The 20,766-nt window shown below is 35.4% G+C and overlaps 4 protein-coding genes across 6 annotated transcripts; 3 read left to right on the top strand and 1 right to left on the bottom strand.

Moving 5' to 3' along the window:
• The first annotated feature begins 1,119 nt into the window (after positions 1-1,119).
• On the top strand, positions 1,120-5,745 carry LOC144560031 (soluble starch synthase 2-1, chloroplastic/amyloplastic-like). 3 transcript variants are annotated; one of them, XM_078309194.1, is made up of 9 exons: positions 1,120-1,345; positions 1,888-2,127; positions 2,223-2,670; positions 2,776-2,840; positions 3,269-3,346; positions 3,466-3,576; positions 3,715-3,759; positions 4,085-4,258; positions 4,340-5,745. In XM_078309194.1, exons 1-9 carry the CDS (start codon positions 1,235-1,237, stop codon positions 5,294-5,296), a joined length of 2,229 nt encoding a protein of 742 aa, XP_078165320.1. In that variant the 5' UTR covers positions 1,120-1,234; the 3' UTR covers positions 5,297-5,745. The 3 variants fall into 3 exon arrangements, with proteins under 3 accessions (XP_078165320.1, XP_078165321.1, XP_078165322.1); XM_078309195.1 differs by having other exon boundaries at positions 2,280-2,670; XM_078309196.1 differs by having other exon boundaries at positions 1,225-1,345; positions 1,914-2,127.
• Positions 5,746-10,019: 4,274 nt separating this feature from the next.
• LOC144559456 (uncharacterized) lies at positions 10,020-11,402 on the top strand. The gene is made up of 2 exons (XM_078308481.1): positions 10,020-10,432; positions 10,613-11,402. Exons 1-2 carry the CDS (start codon positions 10,321-10,323, stop codon positions 11,275-11,277), a joined length of 777 nt encoding a protein of 258 aa, XP_078164607.1. The 5' UTR covers positions 10,020-10,320; the 3' UTR covers positions 11,278-11,402.
• Positions 11,403-14,063: 2,661 nt separating this feature from the next.
• On the top strand, positions 14,064-15,147 carry LOC144559520 (uncharacterized). Its single transcript, XM_078308571.1, has 2 exons — positions 14,064-14,311; positions 14,522-15,147. Exons 1-2 carry the CDS (start codon positions 14,209-14,211, stop codon positions 15,067-15,069), a joined length of 651 nt encoding a protein of 216 aa, XP_078164697.1. The 5' UTR covers positions 14,064-14,208; the 3' UTR covers positions 15,070-15,147.
• A 92-nt stretch (positions 15,148-15,239) lies between these two features.
• On the bottom strand, positions 15,240-18,979 carry FIP2 (potassium channel tetramerization domain-containing protein / pentapeptide repeat-containing protein). The gene is made up of 12 exons (XM_078308570.1): positions 18,834-18,979; positions 18,624-18,748; positions 18,225-18,334; positions 17,994-18,128; positions 17,306-17,458; positions 17,127-17,210; positions 16,968-17,014; positions 16,796-16,869; positions 16,217-16,275; positions 16,030-16,089; positions 15,691-15,771; positions 15,240-15,585 (listed from the first exon to the last, which is right to left on the bottom strand). Exons 2-12 carry the CDS (start codon positions 18,655-18,657, stop codon positions 15,532-15,534), a joined length of 891 nt encoding a protein of 296 aa, XP_078164696.1. The 5' UTR covers positions 18,658-18,748; positions 18,834-18,979; the 3' UTR covers positions 15,240-15,531.
• Between the last annotated feature and the right edge of the window lie 1,787 nt (positions 18,980-20,766).

The following is a 20,766-nucleotide window of genomic DNA, read 5'->3' on the forward strand; positions in this document are numbered from 1 at the left end:
CTTTAAAATCATAAAAATAACTTAGACGCACACATATACTGACGATTAGAATTCACCAGCCAATAAACTTCCTTTTGTTTTATTCGAATTTAGGAATAGTGATTTATGCACATCTTTCGAACGACTGGAACACATTATTTACATGGCTTATTTTCTTGCGCTTTACAAATTTCATCATATTTTTTTAGGTTTAGTATGGAATAGTCGACAAGTATTATCAACTTGTAACAAAATTTATTTAAACTCGTTTTTATTACAAAGTTTGTAAATGAAACAAGCATTATAATATTATAAGCTCTATATAACTCAGTGACTAGTTCGAGATCAGTTCAGAAAAAAAACTAGTAATTAGTTTGTTCGATTCTAACTTGGTTTGTCATTAGTGAGTTCAAACTTAATCCAACTCAATTAGTAGCAGAACCACATTTAACCATAAGTAGTCCTTCATATTGAAAACCGGGTATAGTTCTATGTATAATCTTGTTGTTATTTATTATTAGAGAAAATTATCTACTTCTAGATAATTCACAGACTGAATTAGTTAATTCACGACAGTTTGCAACCCAGTAATCGTACTAGTAGCTTTTTTTTTTGCTTATTTTTGATAAAAATCGAACAAACTATTTTGCAAACGAGTCTGCCCTGGCTGCTGTTAGAAAACAATGGACAATTATTCGCGCTTTGACCCGGGATCAAATAATAGCGAGGAATAGTGTCGTCCATCCAAAAGCCAACACAGCAGATAATAGAGACAACTTGAGAAGCGTCCAGATTCCATTGCTCTCCGGTACTTGACCCCGAATCCCAGCCGTTTGTAGGCTTGTGATCCTAAAAACACGGATCTTGATGGAAATAAACGTCTGATATTCGTCACCGTACGGTGAGGCACTGCAGGTCGAACGACTTCTTCAAGTGGAACCGACTAAAATGAATTCGCATCCTCTGAGATATCTCATATTTTGCGTGACTTTTTGGAAGATTTTAACCGTTCAAAGACGTTCTACACCAATCTCAATGCTCAAACAATACTGGACCCTGAGCTATTCCCGAATAGGCACCGGACACGTAGGTCACGCAAAATATGAGATATCTCAGGCGATGCTAACTCGACTAAAATCATCTGGATTAGGATCGGAATGCGTTTTGAATTGAATTGTTCATCTTTGTCTCTACTCTGTAGTCTGGATCGAGTCTCAGTCGATTCCAGTTGCTCCGTTGAATTTCTCGAAAGAAAATGGCGTCCTCCCTTCGACCACAACCCCAACCGCCGCTGCCACAGCCTCCTCCTCGCATTTCTCGCCATTCACCCTGCTTTCTTCAAACCCCTGCCTCTACTCACACCAATGTCAGCTCTCTCTCTGTCTCTCCCCTTCTTCACTTTCTTTTTATCTTTCAAAAAACTGTAAATCGCTGTTGATGAATCAAATTAATCAGTTCGTTTAGTTGCTTTTTGTATATCCTTTTCCTGATTAGGCAGGTTTAACTGAGTAGAGGTTCCAATTAAGTATTTAGTGACTGTAAATAGTAAAAAGCCATATGATTACTTTGAGAAACATGCTATAACAGCAGTGATATTTTTGTCACCTCATAATGCACATGACATCCGTATCTTTACGCATCTTGATTTTCATTTAAAGTTGTATGGCCTGTACTGTTTCAGAATCCAAATTATCTCCAATGAACGCCTCAGTTAAGTTTGTTCTTGGTTCTATACTTATCTCTGGACTGTTAGCCAATCAGATGAGTTTATTTAATGAAAATTCGATTTAACATAACAATATAGATAAAGATAAAAGCAAGAAAACACTGATTGGATAAATTTTGTGACATTTTACCTTAAATTTTGTCTAAATAAGCCTGAAACCATGAAAAATGTGAACCATGCAGATGAAAAGTTCCAAGATATATTACAGGAGAGACAGAGGCCTTTTGAGTTTGATTAAAAGAGGAACAGTAAAGACCTTTCAAGCAAAAAATGATAGTTCTAGTAGTGGTGGCAAAGGCAATGGCGATGCTAAAAATGAAGACATAACAAGCAACGATGATTTAATCACAAACAATACACTTCGAGCTACAATCCTGAAAAGCAAGAAAGTCTTGGCTATGCAGCAAGATATTCTTCGACAGGTCAGCTACCTTTATCTATTATATTTCTAAATTTTCTCTTTGTCTCTTTTTCTTTTTCGTTGCTAAATTTGTGGCCTATTCAATTATGTTGTCAGATTGTTGAGAGAAAAAAGGTTAACTCGGCTTTGATGGATGATGCTCTTATTAAGCAGCAAGATGCATCGAAAGACCAGGATGGCAGCTCTCCTTCTCTCCCAGTCACCATTGCAGACGATGATTACAGTAATGCTGATGATGGTGTCAGCGGCGGTGGTTTTGATGGACAAAGTGGCAGTGGCATTCACGAAAAGGAAGTCAATACTCATGCTATGTACACAAAACCACCACCTGCAGTATCTCAGCCGCCACTACCGCCTCTTGTTCCCGGTATGTATCAAACAAATACGGGAGCACAATATTCCGAGAACAAAAATATAAACACTAGAGCGCAGGAGCAGGTTGTGGTTGTTCAGGACAGAAACAAACAGAGACCTCCTTTGGCAGGGGAAAACGTGATGAATGTAATCATTGTATCAGCAGAGTGTGCTCCGTGGTCAAAAACAGGTAACTTTTTTCCAATTTTCTTTCAACTGTGCACTTTATATTATTCGCCCTTTTGCTCTTCTCAAATGTTGACTTCTGTGATATCCTAAATGTATACGCTTCTAGGTGGGCTTGGAGATGTGGCTGGAGCTTTGCCCAAGGCTCTGGCCAGAAGAGGTCATCGTGTAATGGTTCGTATTCTTATAAACTGGCTATGTTCACTTTAGTCGGTATTATTACCCTTCCATATTTATAGCTTGTGCTAACTGAAACATTTCTAGTCAAGAAGTAAAATTTTGACGTGGTTAAATGTTGAACATATATCTAATATGGGGGTTGGTAACTGAGCTTTTCTGATGGTGTAGACCCAGTCACTACCATTATGTATAAGCTAGTTGGCCTGGGGAGTCCGGATTGCCTGGATTGTTCCAGCAGGACCTGACTGTTAGGGCACTGCTAAATTGCCAATGAAATTTCTCTCCTTATATTTCTGACTGTAAATGTCATCAATATTCCAAATGGCACATGCGGTACTAAAATAGAAGCAGAAACTTCTAATTAACATTGTATTAATACCCCGACCTGTGCTGACCTCACATGTATTAGTTTATGATTACAGGTGGTAGTTCCAAGGTATGCGAGGTATGCAGAACCTAAGAAAATTGGAGAGCCTAGAAGGTACAGAGTTGCTGGCCAGGTACGCTGTATCTTAACATGAGTTAGTTCAGTCCTGCACCATTCTCTTTTGCCTTTCATGTGCTTGGTTATAGCTGTCTAGTTTCCATTAATCTCTTAAACTTAAATATGTTTGCATAGGATATGGAGGTTGCGTACTATCATGCTTACATTGATGGTGTGGATTTTGTTTTTCTGGATAGCCCAGTTTTTCGCCATGTTGAAAAGAACATATATGGGGGAGACCGACTTGTGAGTTGTACTCTTCATTCTTTCTATACTTCAAATTGTCTCTCTCAGCATTTCAGTGCCTTGATTTTACACAAGTACAGAACTAAGTTAATCATATTTTAATTTGAATGCTTTGTTATATTTAATGTTTGGATGTAGGAGATACTTAGAAGGATGATCCTGTTATGCAAGGCAGCCGTTGAGGTACCTCTTTTAAGCCTTAGCATGGTCACCTGTGAATAAATGTGCACCGAGTCTTGAGCAGACCTGGGAACCTCTAGTTCCGTTATTACATTAGATTGCTGCTATATAATTGATAAATAATACCACTGTATAAAACATATTTCTCAATATGATTTTCTTCAGACCGTAGCTTCTTAACTACAGTAACTATATTGGGCAAGTATTTGCTTTGTAAAAGAAAGTGAATATATTTGTATTAAATTCTTATGCAGCATCTTTTATTAAAAGGGTAGAAAAAAAGGGTATTTGTGCTAAACTCATGAAGAACTGATGGTTTATTTGTCAGGTGCCGTGGTACGTCCCATGTGGAGGGGTATGTTATGGGGATGGGAATCTGGTTTTCATCGCAAATGATTGGCACACGTCTTTGTTACCTGTTTATCTCAAGGCTTATTACCGAGATAAGGGTCTTATGATTTATGCTCGATCAGTTATCGTTATTCACAACATCGCCCATCAGGTTAGGCATGCCCAGCATCACCTTTAATTTATACCATGCAAATCCTCTCTTATTATATCATCTAAATTACACTCTATCCAGGGTCGTGGTCCTGTTGATGACTTTTCGCTGGTGGATTTGCCTGGAGAGTACTTGGATATGTTCAAACTGTACGATCCAGTAGGAGGTGACCACTGCAACATCTTTGCGGCGGGAATAAAAACTGCAGACCAGTTGCTAACTGTCAGCCATGGTTATGCCAGGGAGCTGAAGACCTTAGAAGGCGGGTGGGGCCTACATTCCATCATCAATGAAAATGATTGGAAATTCCGAGGAATTGTCAATGGCATTGACACTACCGACTGGAACCCCAAACTTGATGTTCATCTCAAGTCGGATGGATACACGAACTACTCTTTGGAAAACCTAGCGTATGGAAAGGCCCAGTGTAAGGCAGCCTTGCAGAGAGAGCTCGGCCTCCCTGTTAATCCTGAGATTCCCATAATCGGTTTCATTGGAAGATTGGATCATCAGAAAGGAGTCGACCTGATAGCAGATGCAATGCACTGGATTGTGAGCCAGGATGTGCAGCTTATTATGCTGGGCTCAGGTAGACCTGACCTTGAAGACACACTAAGAAGGATGGAAAGCCAGCACCACAACCGAGTCAGGGGGTGGGTTGGCTTTTCTGTCAAGATGGCCCACAGGATCACAGCTGGTGCCGACATAATACTGATGCCATCACGGTTCGAGCCATGTGGTCTGAACCAGCTCTATGCAATGATGTATGGTACGGTACCAGTGGTGCATGCAGTGGGGGGCCTGAGAGACACAGTGCAACAGTTTGATCCATATAGGGATGAGGGCTTGGGATGGACATTTGACAAGGCAGAGGCGGGCAGGATGATAGATGCGCTTGGGCATTGCTTGAACACTTACCGTAACTACAAGAGCAGCTGGGAAGGTTTGCAAAGGAGAGGTATGATGCAAGACCTTAGCTGGGACAATGCTGCTAAGCAGTATGAGGATGTGCTGGTTGCGGCCAAGTACCAGTGGTGATTTTTTTTTTCCTAATTACCCTATTTGTGAGTTGTTTTTTTTTAGATGGGTTAGACTCAGCTTTCGTCTGTGGGGAACAGCCTGCTCTCTTATCTTCATTGTATAAATCGTTTGCTGCTAGATTTTTTTACTGGTGGGACACTAGAGGTTCTTTTGCTGCTGCCTCGGAGTTTAAACTATAACCAGAATAAGTACCAGTGTTCCACGTTTTTTCTATGAGCTGAGTTTTAGTGAACAAGCGCAGTGTTCTTAACACCTGCCCCCAATTGTTTTTTTTTTACCTCATGTGGAGCTCTGAGCTGATAGAGTTACCGGAGCAAATCCTTTTCCAGGAAATGATGCTAGCCAGGAAAACATTTCCTATATGTAATTAGTGTACATTACATTTTTCTTTGTTATATGACAAACTTATTGGCTGTACAATTTTCAAATTATTCTACTTATAAGGGGTATTTGCAAGAGAAACCGAGTACAGTGCTCGAGAAAACAAAACCAGAAAAGAATCCACTGATCCTGGTACCAGAACATTTATTGTCTCAATTTATTTGGCAAAATAAGCACTCATCTCTGTGAAAACCAAAATTTTGACTTAAAAGCTGACAACTCTTTTTTCTATAATCTGCTTTTGGGAAACTACAATGGTGCCGAATTTTTTTTGGTTGAAGAGATGAGCGGCCCCGCAGTCATTTTTAAAGGAACATTTTGTGGAGTAGAACTAGGGTGTTCTTAAGTTGACTAAGTTCTTAGTGAACTCAAGTCTCAAAACCTGTCAAATTGATTTCAAATTACGAATTTGAACTATTGAAATCTACTTAGTTTACGAGTGATGCGTCTATATGTAAAAATTTTAAACATTCGAATTAATTTAATATAAAATCAAGTGGTCAAAATTAGAAAGTCAATAAATTAATTTTAATGCATTTATTTTTTGAATGTTTTTTGACCCCTTGACTTTATACTAAATTAATTTAAATATTTAAAATTTTCACATATAGACGCATCACTCGTAAGGTAGACGGGTTTTAATGGTTCGAATTCATCATTTGAAATCAATTTGACGGGTTTTAGACTTAAGTTCACCAAAGAGCTTGGTGAACTTAAGAACACCCTAGTTCTACTCCACTTTTGTGTTATGTTTGGTGGAGGTTAAATAATTGTAAGAGAAAGTGCGGAAGAGATGTCTGAACGGAGACCCCACAAGCTGCCGGCAGAAATACCAATATACTAATCATGGTTAGAAATTCAAATTTTTTAAATTGAATTTTGAAACTGAACAATTAATTATAAATTGATATGAATTTTAAAACAGCTCCATTCATTTTTAAATTAATTTGAATTGACTCAATTCTGATCGGACAATATGAAATTTAAACTTAAAATTAATACTACAGAAATTAAATCAATCACACTCCCGTGGCCAGCGGGGCATAAACTCGGCCTTTAACTTGTCCATTTCTTTGCTTCATAAAATATTTAATTATTCAAGTTTATAACAAATTAACAATTGTTATTTTTTTAGAAATATTAAACTGTTTCACATGTAACTTGTGGATTTAAAAGAAATAAAATATGAGTGCGTGAAAGTAAACTATCAACCTATATATATTAAGAAATTCCTCGTGGGTTCAATTAATTAATGAAGCTCCACTAAACAAAAGACAAAGCTACTCCTTAAAAAATTAAAAGGTGTCAGTTGTTCTAATTAAATTTTTTTTTTAAAAACCATAGAAGATCGGAGCGATCGGAAAAGCACCCTAAGAATAATCAATTATAATAATGAAGTAGCCCCCTACCTTTGATCTCTTCCCTCACATTCAGAGAGAGAATGGTATAACCTCACTCTCCTGACAACAAATTTATAATAATGAAGTAGCCCCCTACCTTTGATCTCTTCCCTCACATTCAGAGAGAATGGTATAACCCAAGTAAACATGATATGCTGCCTCAATATAAGTATAAATATACACCATCTATGAAATGCCAAATTGCCAATCACTACCAATCAGTTTCACAAGAAGCACCATACTTACAAGGGATTTATAAATTTATAATCCTAACCAAAGGATCAACAAAAAGCCAAACTCGAGTTATAAATTTGTATTGGAAAACATGGATGCGAAACGCGGACCTGTTCTCAACCAGCACATCTACGACGACTTTGTGCCTTCTCATGACTTGATCCAAGGGGATGAAGCTGATATCATCATTATCCACATCCCAGGCAAGTTTTTAATTCCTTGTTAGGAAAATGAAATCCAATTTTAATTCTCTATCATAACTAATATTTGCTCAAACCACTACTTAATTCTGCCTAATACTTGTGGTTGTATAATGTGGTATTATTAATTTATCAACAACTATTGATTTCACTTCAATAATTGTAACAATGACAAAAAATTCTTACTTTTAACTATAAACTTAATTAATTGCACAAGGGGTTTGATGCATGCAGGTTTCAAGAAGGAACATATCAAAGTTCAGCTTGATAAGTTTGGCAAATTAAAGGTCAGCGGGGAACGTCCCATGGAGGAGAACAAGTGGATTCGCTTTCTCAAGGATTTCCAAACCACTGAAAACTGCAACACGACCGAAATCCGTGCCAAAATTGAGAATGGCTGCCTCTATATCACCTTTCCGAAACTTGTTGTTGTCCCGGTACCTCCTCCCCAAGACCAGACTACACAGACGAACACCGAAGATAAGAAGTCTACCAAACCAAAACTTCCAAGCACTGACAAAAATGAACATAGCAAAAAAGCCAACGGTGAGCAGAGAGAGGAGAAGAGAAGCGATCCTCCTCCCGTTGATGCTCAAAACAAGGTAGAAGATAAGAAGGCCCATCAGAGAGATAAAGATTCGAAATGTACCAGCGATGCAGCCAGTGAAGCTGAATCATTCGAAAGTGTAATGAGTGAGCCAAAAGATCAGCGAAAGCTGTCTATGCGGCTGCGGACATTAAAGCGGAAGGCGTTGAAGAGCGCATATGGATCCAGGAAAACAATATACTGTGCATTTGCTGTTATTGTCATCTCTGTTATTGTTGGAATGATTATGTTACTATTGATTGAGCCATCTTCGGGTACATGTGAGGGAGTATCGACCTAGCTAGTACCAATAATCACACCATAGAGTGTGTGACCTTCTCTATTTAATCGGGACATACGTGTAATATACATATGTAGATGAATGTGAATGTAAAATTAAGCTTTGTGTAAATGTAATGAAAGAAGTTGATGGTTAAAATATTAATTATGCACTTTTATTTGGATTCTAGATGTTTTCCAGCCCTTCCTTTGATAATCCTTCCACTTCAATACTTAATAAGCTTCTGACAATAATTAAATTCTCTCTATCTTAATAAATTCAATTTGGATTAGTTATGTGTGTTTCCATCGTAATGATCGAGTCGTGATGATTTTTCTTCAAGCATTAAGCACTATTTAGAACTTGCAAGAACTTTAACGCAATAATGCAAGTACAACAAGGAAAGGAAAACTAACTAAACCATTTCATTAAACAGTTTAAAAATTTCAGTAAAGACATGATCATACCATAAAAAGACAACATAGGGAGATGAAATTATATACAAAAATGGAACGAGGACCTTTAATGAACCTGCAAGGGTCATAGTGCATGTTAGAGTTATTACCTTAAGGTACTACCGTACCATCATAAGAAATTCAGAATAATTATATTGCGTTTATGTTTTTAGTCGAGTATTAATCTTCTTTGTAATTAAGGTCAATGGATTATGAGAACCACGCTTAGTCTGGTGACAATTATTTTTGTAAGAGAGGTCCTAGACTTAAAATCCATCACTTGCTGAATTTTATGAAATATGGTATGGAGGAGCATATGATAGACCTCTTTCTTTCCTTGAAAATAAAAAAATGTTAGTGTATATTTATGCAAAGTATTTAGGTATGAACTCGATTTTTTTTTTTATTTAATACAATACAATGGAATACAAATTTCCAAACAACTTCGGACATCCATTCGAGCTGTTTCTTTCATGTGCATTTCTTGACCCTTCTAATTAAGTTGACAAAGTAATTTGTATGCTTTTTTTTTCAGAAATAGAGAATAGTACTTCCTATATAACATATGTTGCTTTCAAATGTTGTCGCGAGTGTGTATTGTTTACTTTATATGTATATAGCAGAATCGCAATAGTAATTAATTGTATCTAAAATGCAGTTGAGGCGAATTTATTCGATTTTTTTTTCTAAAATATACTAATTATGCTAATTATATTAAAATAATCTAAATTATACTAAATTATATTAAAATAAACTAAATTATGCTAATTATACTAAATTAATTACGTTAAATTAACCTTCATTCAGATTGTTTTTCTTATTAAATCAATTACCTATTCAAAACTGCATTGCAGTCTGTCAAAAAAATCACACAATCAAAATTTTAAATTATATACTATTTCACAGAAAAAAAAATATACCAGGCCGCCAAAACTTTGACCAGGCCGATAAAAAAAATATACTAAAAAAGAAAAACTAGGCCACCGAAACTTGAACTGGCTTGAATAGTTTTAAAAAATTTCAACCAAACTGGTCAGATATGTTAATTTATATTTATTGTTGTATATTAAAAATATGGACTTGAATCTGAAACCTATTAAATCCATAAAGGAAAGATGGCCCATGGGCCATGGGCCTTTATTTACTTGGAGGAAAAGAAAAATAAAGAAAAAATGAGCGGAGAGTACCGACTGGAAAAGGAACATAAGATTAACCAATTCTGCTAATGAAGTAGCCCCACCTGTGACCCCTTCCCTCAAATTTAGAGAGAGAAAGGTATAACCTCACCCTCCTGACAACAAATTCAAAATTCTCAAGTAAAAATAATGTCCTGCCCCAAATATAAGTATAAATACACACCATTTGTGCAACTGCCAATCACCCACCATCAATCAGTCCTCATAACAAGCACCATATTAGCCAATTCTTATCCTAACAAAGGATCAACAAAAAACAAAGCCAAGTTATACATTTGCAATATAAAACATGGATGCTAGACCCGGACCTGCTGTCAGCCAACGCATCTTCAATGACATTGTGCCTCCTCATGACTTGACCCAAGGGGATAGAGCTGATACCATCATTATCGATGTCACAGGCATGTTTTTTCTTTTTTGAGAAATTAAATCCATTTTTAAATTCTCTATCTTAACTAATATTTGCTCTAAAACTTGTGTGCCTTTATACAATGTGCTGCCTAAATATCAACAACTATATATATATTTGATTTAACATCAAGAATCGTAACAAAAACCTTGGTATGAAATGATGCATACAGGTTTCAAGAAGGAACAGATTAAGATTCAGATCGACAACTTTGGAAAATTAAAGGTTAATGGGGAACGTCCCTTGGGGGAGAACAAATGGGTTCGCTTTGGCAAGGATTTCCAAACCCCTGAAAACTGCAACAAGTCTCAAATCCGTGCCAAATTTGAGAATGGCCGCGTCCACATCACCTTGCCGAAACTCGTTGTTGACACGGTACCTCCTCCCCAAGACCAGCCTACACAGGTAACTGCCCAAGATAAGAAGGCTACTGAACCAAAACTCCCCAGTACTAACCAAAATGGACATAGCAAAATTGCCAATGGTGAGCAGAAAGAGGAGAAGAGAAGCGATCCTCCTCTCGCGGATGCTAAAAACAAGGTAGAAGATAAGGAGGCCGATAAGAGCGATAAATATTCGAAAAGCTCCAGTGATACCAGTGACTCAAGCAGTGAATATGAATCAACCGAAAGGTCAGCAGATCAACGAAAGCTGTCTATGCGGCTCCTGTCATTCAAGCAGAAGGCGTTGGAGAGCGTCTATGGATCCAGGAAAGAAATATGCAGTGCCTTTGCTGCTCTTGTCATCTCTGTGGGTGTTGGAATGATTATTTACAAGTTCATTGATTTCTCTTCGGGTGCATCGAGAGAGAGCACCGACTTAGTACCAATAATATAATCGAGAGATACATGCAGTATACATATGTGGATGGATGTAAATGTAGAATTAAGTAAGCTGTGTAAATGTACTGAAACAAGTTAATGATTAAATTATGAATTATACACTTCTATTTGAATTCAAGATGTTTTCCAGTTCTTTGTTTGATCGATAGAAGGAAAAATTGGAATTGGAATCGGGATTAGTCCTGACCGATTCGGCTAGGAAAATCGGACTTTTTTGCCAGAAACTTGTTTTACACTAGCAAAAAGAAAAAAAATTGATAAAAAATTAATTTGTCAATAATTTATATTTAGATAAATGATTACAATCAAATAATCTACTAATACAATATAATACAAACACTAAAACTATAAACATACTCTTTTACTGCTAGAAACTATGTCGTGTTGCATGGATCACTTCATCGTCATCTGTATTATTATAAAAATGAGAATATTATTGTCCGGAACAAAAATAAAAAAAGACATTGTAGACTCAAATGAAGAATTATTAACATCTTCATTTAATCAATGGATGTGCATAGTTTATAGTTCTCTATTTAATCAATGGATGTGCATAGTTCTCTACTTCTCTATTTAATCACGAGTACACAATGGATGTGCATAGTTCATTCTGTTTCAACCGAATAATGATCAGAATCAGACTAGAATGGCAAAATTGGACGAAAAACACAGAATCCGCGTTAATTGGTAAGGTATCGGATTGGTCACAGCCGATACCGATCCGGATTGGCCGATACTTCCTTCCATGGTTTGATCATCCTTCCACTTTAATACTTAATAATCTTCTAGCAATAATTGATTTATTTTTATCTACAGAAATTCAATTTATAAGAATTTAGACGCAATGCAAGTGAAACATTGAAAGAGAAAACAAATTAATTAAACACTTTAAATCCTTCAGTCAACATATGATACACTATAGCAACCTTGCAACATAAATAGACAGATCCTAGGAAGAAGAAATCATGCAAGAAACCATGTACAAAAATGGAATGAGGACTTCTAATTAATGAACCTGCAAGGGTCACAGTGTATGTTTGAATTATTACCTTAAGGTACCATCATAAAAAACAATCAGAATAATTCATATTGCTTTCTAGTTTTTGTCTAGTACTTTCTTTGTAATTAAGGTCAATTAAATTTAAATATGATGACTACGTTTAATCTAGTGATTAAGATAATTCTTTCTGTTTGAGAGGTCAGCAAGATTGAATCCAACAATTGCTGGGATTTATGACCAAATTTTTTTTAAATATCATAATAAAAAAAACAAATCACCCCCGTTTTGAGGGAATTCAAAAAATACCCGGGTTGCAGATCCAATCTCTGGACCAAATTACTGGGATTCGCACAGACAATCTGTGGCCCCAATAACAATTTTTTTTAGAAAATTTATTACTAATAAAATAGAAAAACATCGATTTATGTGCCATAAAGTACAAATTCATATCTTAATTTATATTCTCTAATAAATATCTTTCTAAAAACAATTATGCAAGTTGTGTTATTATAAAATTCAATCACCTCTATCTTTCAAAAGAAGTTGCATAAATTGAGATGTTGCTGGTATTGGAAGGACTGGAGTACTCTATCGATTTTATGCAACATAATTATTACAACATTGTATGTCACAAGCTACAACTACCGTTGAAAAAAGAGGCCAGCTCAGATGTTTGATAAACTCGTCTGTTAGTGAATTACAGAGTATGAATTCTAGAGGATCAAGATTCATTGAATAAAAGGACACTAGGCGCGTGAGATGCTCTAGCATCGATATCTGTTTCTGGCATCAAGATTTTCCTTTGTATTTTATGGCACATAAATCGAACTTTTTGTTTTATATTTTTAATAAATTTTGTGTGTAAAAAAAGGTTATGGGGCCGTAAATTTAATATGCGGACTTCGGGCTGCAGATTGTCTGTGCGGTCTCCATTAGTTAGGATCGCAGACTGACTCTGCGCCTGAGTATTCATGGAATTCTTTCAAAACGGAGGTTTTTTTATTTTTTTAGTGTGGTATTTAAATTTTTTTCGGGATTTATGAAATATGGAGTAGCTTGACCTCTTTCTCTCTACAAAATAAGAAAAAAGTTTAATGGATTAATTACCCAATGTATTTAATCGGGTACTCCACTATTTTATTTAAGACTAGGGAGCATCTGCTGTGATAAGACTAGTGAAATACAAACTTTTGAAATGACTACGGGACATCCATTAGAGTTGTTTTTTCATGCGTATTTCTCAACCCTTCTAAGTCGACAAAGTTGTCTGCTTTTTTCTAAAATAAAAAATAAAAAAAATACTTTCTATATAAAATATTTTGCTGCCAAATGTTTGCAGGGGCACATCTTTTCTCGATAAAAGTTATGTCGATGCTGATCACTAAAATAAACACATTTGATAAATATAATTGTAATCTATTTTGTCTACCCAGGATTATTTTAAATTAATGATGTGAAACCCTGACAATGTCAGAACAGGAGAACTAACTCTTTTCTTTGGGAACAAGCAAATAGATCGAATGTTTAGGGTGAAAGTGCTAATAAACAAGAATCCATTTTTTCAAAAACTGGATTAAACTAAATTTTATTTTTTAAAAACCATAGAAAGTTTAATTGCGCAATAGGGAAGCATAGTAACAGGGAAACTATTTAGGAAAGAAATAATCCAGCTCTTGGAAAAGAGTGAATGCTAGAAAAGGTAGATCCACTCAGAGAAGACTCATAAAGGATCCCCTCAACCTTAGGTAAGTAACAAAGAACAATTCTCTTTCCATGTAACAGACTCTACTCTAACTCTAGTTTTCTTCCATTGTATATATCGTAAACTCCTTCAACCTCTTCATTCAAGTTCTTTTATTGCACCAGTAGTCCATATTTGATACATCATTTCCGAATCCGAGAGAGAAAAGAAGAAAAACTGCTCAAATGGCATTACAAAACTCTGCCTCTCCCATGTATTCAGACATTGACCCACGTTGTGAGTGGGTCCAAGGGGAGGACTTCAACACCTTGCTTGTTGATGTCTCAGGTAATGTATACACTAGATTGCTGAACTAAACAACCAAAAAACAAATCATTGCATGCTATTTGGTTTGTAACAGGTACCAGCCGTTTGGTACCATGTAGACATTTCTATGGTTTCAATGAGAAAACAGCGGGTTATATCCCACTTTTATCGAAAAAAAAAAAAAATCATTGCATGCTGCTTTGGGTGTATATGATAATTCTCTTAATGCAGGGTTCAAGAAGGAAGAACTGAAGGCTCAAGTTGATGCATCAATGAACCTGACGGTTAGTGGAGAGCGCAACCTTGAAGGGAACAAGAAGTGCCGTTTCCAGAAGAGCTTTCAACTGCCCAAGGCGTGTGAAATCAGTAAGGTCAGAGCGAAATTAGATAATGGTGTTCTTTGTGTAATGGTACCCCAACCCTCTTCCTTGGATCAAACACCTAGTCAAGATGGTAACACTACCACCACCGAAACAAAAACAGGCAAACAACCAGCAAATGAAAGCAAGGAAACAAAAACAGGCAAACAACCAGCAAATGAAAGGCAGGAAACGTCATTCGAAGAGAACAAGGGCTATTCGCAAGAAGGCGAAGAAATGCAACCACTGTGTAACCATGAGACAGTGGCATCGGGTGTTGCAAGAAATTTATTAAAGCAAAAGCTTGTGATCCTGAATGTTGTTATTGCTGCTACATTCTTAGGACTTGTTCTTTTCAGAAGATACAAGTCAGTGGATGGGGACAATATCAGTGATCACAACATCAACACACTGAATTAGTCCTTTGATACTAAAATTGCTATGATAAAGCAAAACACATGATGACAATAATTATGTACATAAAGGAATTAAAGAAAAGAATATTTGCTGACATGATTGCTCTAGATGAACTCCTCTGTGTGTGTGTGTGTGTGTGTGTAAGAGAGAGAGAGAGAGAGAGCATCAGCTCATTTTAAAACCCAATCAGAAAACAATTTGCAATAGAATCATCTTATGTGCTGAATGACAATTTACAATTAGTGCATAATACCACTTGTACACCGCAGGACAAGTTCAAATCAGACAGAATGCACAAATACTCGTGACAGAGGAGAGAAAAAAATTTAAATTCTAATGCAATATAAGGAACGAATTCTACATTTTAATGCAATACGAGTATGTTTCGAAACCAACTATTTTTTGTGAGTTGATTTGATGCGCATTACAACTCAAAAACTAGTACTTTCAGCCCCTTCTTTGACATCATCTGATTGCACCAAGTAGATTGGCACCACCAAGCTTAGCTCCTTCTAATTGCTGCCATCACAAAAAAAAAAAAAAAAAAAATGTTTGTCAGAACAAGAGCTGCCAAGAAACTAAGACCTAAATATTCTAAAATAAGTACTAGGTCATAACACTCACAGTTTCACGTAAATCTACCTCACGGAGGTAGGCTCTTTGAAGATTTGCCCCTTGTAAGTTTGTACCGATCAACTTGGCACCCTGTGTATAAAACAATTAATTTCAACAATGATTTCACAAATCACTGGCCAAAGCCAATAAGCAAAAATAAATGACATGAAAATAAGATGCTGCAAAGGGCATGGAAAACAAGGGAGACTAACATCAATCATTTTGTTGACATATTAAAGGCAAAAAAGGAACATTTAGAACATTGAAATTTACAAGAAAAAACTAAATAAGCTACTCTGCCACATAGCAGATTGTATCTGCATTTCTAAAAGGAACTACAGAAAATACCTTGAGATTGGCTCCTTCAAGATTAGCTCCTGTGAGGTTGGCACCTGATAGGTCAGCACCCTGAAAAAAATTATACCAAAATTTAACACTCTTCAAACTAATACAGGTAACACCTTATGGAAAAAAAAGGATGAAGCGACATAAAAATAAACTTGTTTAGAATAATAAAAAGAAAACAACCACTGACCTGCAAATGTGCTGAACGAAGATCTGCTTCGCAAAAGCTACAGCCAACTAAACGTGCATCTGTAAAAACAAACAAAATTTAAGATTTAAGTACGGATCTTTTTCAAACTGACCGCATTGATTGACAATACTTGGCTATCTGCAAAGAAACATCCAACATTTTCAACTTTGCAAGTAACACCTGGAATTTTGGGTGTGTTATTTGCAAACACAGTTCAACCATTAGGAATTCTAGATCCAGGTTAGATGAATGTACTAATTGCTACATTACAGAAAATTCTTTTATAGTAATTGAAACAAATTATTAACACTGAGCTCACAAAAACTTATACGATAGCTACTTTCTGGTATCTACCTTGTGTTCATTTATTTTGGTTCAGTTCATGCATCGAGGAAAAAACTTCATTTAGTTATTAATGGTTGGCTGCTGGTAGCAATGATCTCAAAATGTTGGATTAACAAGACAAATATTAGGTGTTTTGCAAATGCAATAAAGATTTGGTGCACTATGAAAGAAAAGATCCTTCTGGTGCTTGTTATAAGTAACAAAGAAACAATGCAAAAAGAGGAGAAAAGTAACCTTGGAGATTAGCACTCTGTAGTTTAGCTCTATCCAATGTGGATTCACAAAGGTTTGTTCCTATAAACTCGCATCTGCAATCCATTAAAAAGAGTTAATAATACTATTCAGAACATGGAAATATGAAAAATGATGCAAGAAAATGAAATGTCAGTTTGTGCAAAGGTCTTACTCACGCAGAATTGCATCTTCAAAATTTGAACCAATAGCCACTGCATCCTATTATCAATATTAAGAAAACATCATTTACAATTAAATATATATCAAAAGATCTTGTGAGACTCTCTAATGTAGCGATATCCATGTAATGATAGAGTGATAGCGACCATACCCCAAATTTAGCTTTATGAAGGTTTGCCCATGAGAAGACAGTTTTGTTAAGGCATGCAAATGAAAATTCCACAGAAGATAGATCCTGCCAAGAAGGAGAGGAGCAGTTATATCTCCAAACTTAAAATTTCACTTCATTTAAGAAAAATCTTTTGCTCGATATCTAAATTGGATACTTACAAGCTTTGACAAATTAAGCTGAGAAAAATTGACCCCGCGAAATCGAAGCCTTTCAGACTGTATGTATTTTATAACATCTCTCCGCGTCAGCTCGGGCCCATTGTTGTCATCTTCCTTCTTCTTGATAATTTCTTGTATGTAGTCAATTAATCCCTTCAAAGCAAAATCAAAAGCAAAACTAAGAATCCTAGAAAACAAAGTAATCACTTTTTTTCTTGATGACTAAATATTTGCACAATAATTTTGTACGTCCTAATAACACTCAATATGTCTCATATTTGCAAAACTTTTTTAGGCACATGCATGATGACTAAATATTCATATCAGCCTGATAAAAATAATGTTATCTTAAATGTTGAAATGTTTGCGCCTATTTAAAAAAAGTCATCGGTCTTTCCTAAAACTGAGACAAAATTAAAAAATAACTAATTCTAATAAACTAGTTACAAAGCATTTTTTTCAAGTTAACATGAACAACTCGAGGGTAATTCAGTCACTTCTTGGTATTTAACTTCTGTTTAGACTCAAGACAGTTAGAAGTTATTGCAAACAACTCAAAACATCTCAATGTTAGTTCTTTAATCGGAAACACTAAAATGCAGGGTGTATTTCGAAGATCCAAAATAATAAAGAAAATAGCAAAAAGAAAGAAAAAAAAAAAGCGTAGTGGACGAAAAAAGAAAGATACAAGCATCTGATAATATTCAGCTTCGCGCAGCAACTCCTGATAATGTGAATCATGGAGAGAGGGAAGCACACCATCTCTCAACCAATTCAATATATATCTGAAATGCTCCCCATCCCGGTCTATAAACACCATTCCCTGCCAACAATTAACTCAATTATTCTATTTGGTGTAAAGAGTTGAGGTGAAAAATGTCAAAAAAGAAAAAGGCAGAGGAAGTAGTAGAGTACTAACAGTATCTGAATCTCGGCTAACAGTGTGCCTTCCACTGAACATAGCTGCCAGCATTGATTCAGGTTCACGCAGTGTAAGTGTATCCACTGTCGTAGCATATGTTCTACCTCCTGTCAATTCAAAACTCTTAATCAATTATTTCATAAATCTACATTTGGTAGGCTAAATTCAAATTCAAGTCAATATTGTGCCATTTGATCACAATTTGAAACTTGATACCATGCCACAACTCTAGATTTAAGCACATTGAACAGATAACTGGGTTGTTAATACAAGTAAATTAGAAAAAATTTCCTACTCCTAAACTTTAATGAGATTGAGACGTTCGATGTATGACAAATATCAATTGCCATTGATAGATAGAAAACAAAGATGGAGAAGGAAGGGGAAGAAGCACACCAATGTTGAGCAGGACAGGAGCAGCCGACCCCATGTTTGAAGAAGCCGAGCACTCTCCTCTCCTCTCCTCTATCTCTCCCCCTGTTCTCCCCTCTCTCTAAAGCAGTCAAGAATCAAGAACGAAGCTGTGCAAGAAAACAACTCTAGTTAGAATTTCAGCACATACAGCTCTATACAAAACAAATCTCGAAACAGAAGGGAGGAGGTGACCTGAAACAAAAAGACGAAGATGTTGCTGACTTGTTCGGAGTTACGATCAGACCTCATCGATGCCGCTCCTCTTCTCAGGCCACGGTAAGGAAGAGCAGCAACGTATTTTCGCTCCACCAATTCTAATTCTCGTCAAATCTCTACTATTTTGACGAGATTTCAGCGAGCGCTTCAATTGAAATCGTCTCGACTCTCGCCTCTTTCTTTCCTTCCGATCAACAATTTTGAGTTCTGCCTCTTTTCTTCTTTTATTTTATTGCCAATATTTTCTTGTCCTTCTTGGGAAAGTATCTTATCGGGGACTGAAGTTTGAGTCGGATCCATATAATTTGGGTCGGATTTGAATAATGATCCAAAGTCCACTTTCAGCGGTTTTCCGTTCAGATCCCAGTAGGTGCAAACGTAGTTCGTATCCTCTGCATTAACTCAAAAGGGAATCTTTTGAGTAAATGAATATTGATAATCCAATCTGTTTTAAGATTTGTGCAGGCTAACTAATATTAAAGGCCTATATCATTTCATAAGAGGTCGGATTGGTCCGTTGAAAATCAGACGGTTCATATTTATTAACTCAAAAGATTCCTTTTTGAGTCAATGCAGAGGATATATCCACGGGTGTAAACGGAGCGAATTCAGAGCGGGTAATCTACAAATCTATATCCACGTATCAGCACACACGAATACGACTGGATGTTAATTAAAATGTAAAACTAAATCCATAATTAAGTCATGAATTTTAAGATATAGACACTGACAAAATTTTAATATAAAAATAAATAAATACGATCAAAATGATATAAACTGTCCGATTTAATTAAATATTCAATAAAATTGTTGTTGTTTAAAGTGTTACATCGAGATCTGTAATTTGTAAAAATGAATACCAACTTACCTAAGCAAAATGAAATTTTGAGTTACGATTCAATAACAATTATTTAACTCGAGTAATTGTGACAGATTTTTTATTAGTATTAACATTAAAAAAATAATAATAAACTGTCAAAAATCTCGGCAGGACATAATATAATTTTTTTTTTATTTCTTAAGTTTCTATCAGAATCCGAATGTTTGGATTTATCATTTTTTATTTAATTAGAAAATTTTATGATTTTTTTATTAAAATATTAGAATTTATTTTTTAAATAGATGAAATACTATATAATTTAATTTACTAGAAAAACTACGATAAATAACTCGAATCAACATTTTTCAGTCAATATTTTTTGCAGTTGTAAGAAACACTAAAATATTTCTTTGTGTGTCACATGAAAAAAAAAAAAAGAAATTGGATCTGAGTTATTGATCCCAATTCAAAAATCACTTCTGGGTAAATAAAGAAATTATTGTGGTCCTTTTAGTACATTCAAATTCTAAGATACTCCATATATTTTTATAGGAGTTATTTTATATTTTTAATATTTTTCTAAAAATCATTTCTAAGAAAATAAATGAAATAACTAAGAATTTGAATGTACTAGAAAGACTACGATAATTTCTTTGTTTACCCAGAAGTGACTTTTGAACCGGGATCAATAGCTCACATCCAAAATACTTTTATTTTTTTCCAGTAACATACAAATAAATATTTGTATTTTTCTTACAATTGCAAAAAGTTCCAACGAAAAATATTGATCTCGGTTATTTATTGCAGTTTTTCTAGTATATTTAATTATAAAGTATTCCATTTATTTTCAAAGAAATATAAAATATTTCTAATATTCTAATAAAAAAATAAAAAAATCATAAAATTTTCTAATTAAATAAAAAAATCACAAATTAAACCTTCGGTTTCTGACATAAACCTATGTCAAATAAAAAGATAATTATATTATGTCCTAACCGCCCATATTTTTTACGGTTCATTTTTTTCTGGATTGTCGAGAATTCTATCGGTCTAGAAAAAAGGTGGACTGCCGAGAATATCGGCGGTATG

This window comes from Carex rostrata, chromosome 9 (assembly GCF_964058835.1).
Source record: "Carex rostrata chromosome 9, lpCarRost1.2, whole genome shotgun sequence".
In the NCBI taxonomy this organism is placed as follows: Eukaryota; Viridiplantae; Streptophyta; class Magnoliopsida; order Poales; family Cyperaceae; genus Carex; species Carex rostrata.

Bases quoted from the DNA above. Each gene is read 5' to 3' on its own strand.
- FIP2 (XM_078308570.1), bottom strand. From the start codon at position 18,657: ATGGGGTCGGCTGCTCCTGTCCTGCTCAACATTG. The intron at 16,090-16,216 runs GTCAGTGGTTGT...AATTTTTTTCAG, and splicing joins TTCGTTCAGCACATTTGCAG to GGTGCTGACCTATCAGGTGC. The intron at 15,772-16,029 runs GTATTTTCTGTA...TTTTATACACAG, and splicing joins TTGAAGGAGCCAATCTCAAG to GGTGCCAAGTTGATCGGTAC.
- LOC144559456 (XM_078308481.1), top strand. From the start codon at position 10,321: ATGGATGCTAGACCCGGACCTGCTGTCAGCCAACGCATCTTCAATGAC. The intron at 10,433-10,612 runs GCATGTTTTTTC...TGATGCATACAG, and splicing joins CATCATTATCGATGTCACAG to GTTTCAAGAAGGAACAGATT.
- LOC144560031 (XM_078309194.1), top strand. From the start codon at position 1,235: ATGGCGTCCTCCCTTCGACCACAACCCCAACCGCCGCTGCCACAGCCT. The intron at 1,346-1,887 runs GTCAGCTCTCTC...TGAACCATGCAG, and splicing joins CTGCCTCTACTCACACCAAT to ATGAAAAGTTCCAAGATATA. The intron at 2,841-3,268 runs GTTCGTATTCTT...TTATGATTACAG, and splicing joins GAAGAGGTCATCGTGTAATG to GTGGTAGTTCCAAGGTATGC.
- LOC144559520 (XM_078308571.1), top strand. From the start codon at position 14,209: ATGGCATTACAAAACTCTGCCTCTCCCATGTATTCAGACATTGACCCA. The intron at 14,312-14,521 runs GTAATGTATACA...CTCTTAATGCAG, and splicing joins CTTGCTTGTTGATGTCTCAG to GGTTCAAGAAGGAAGAACTG.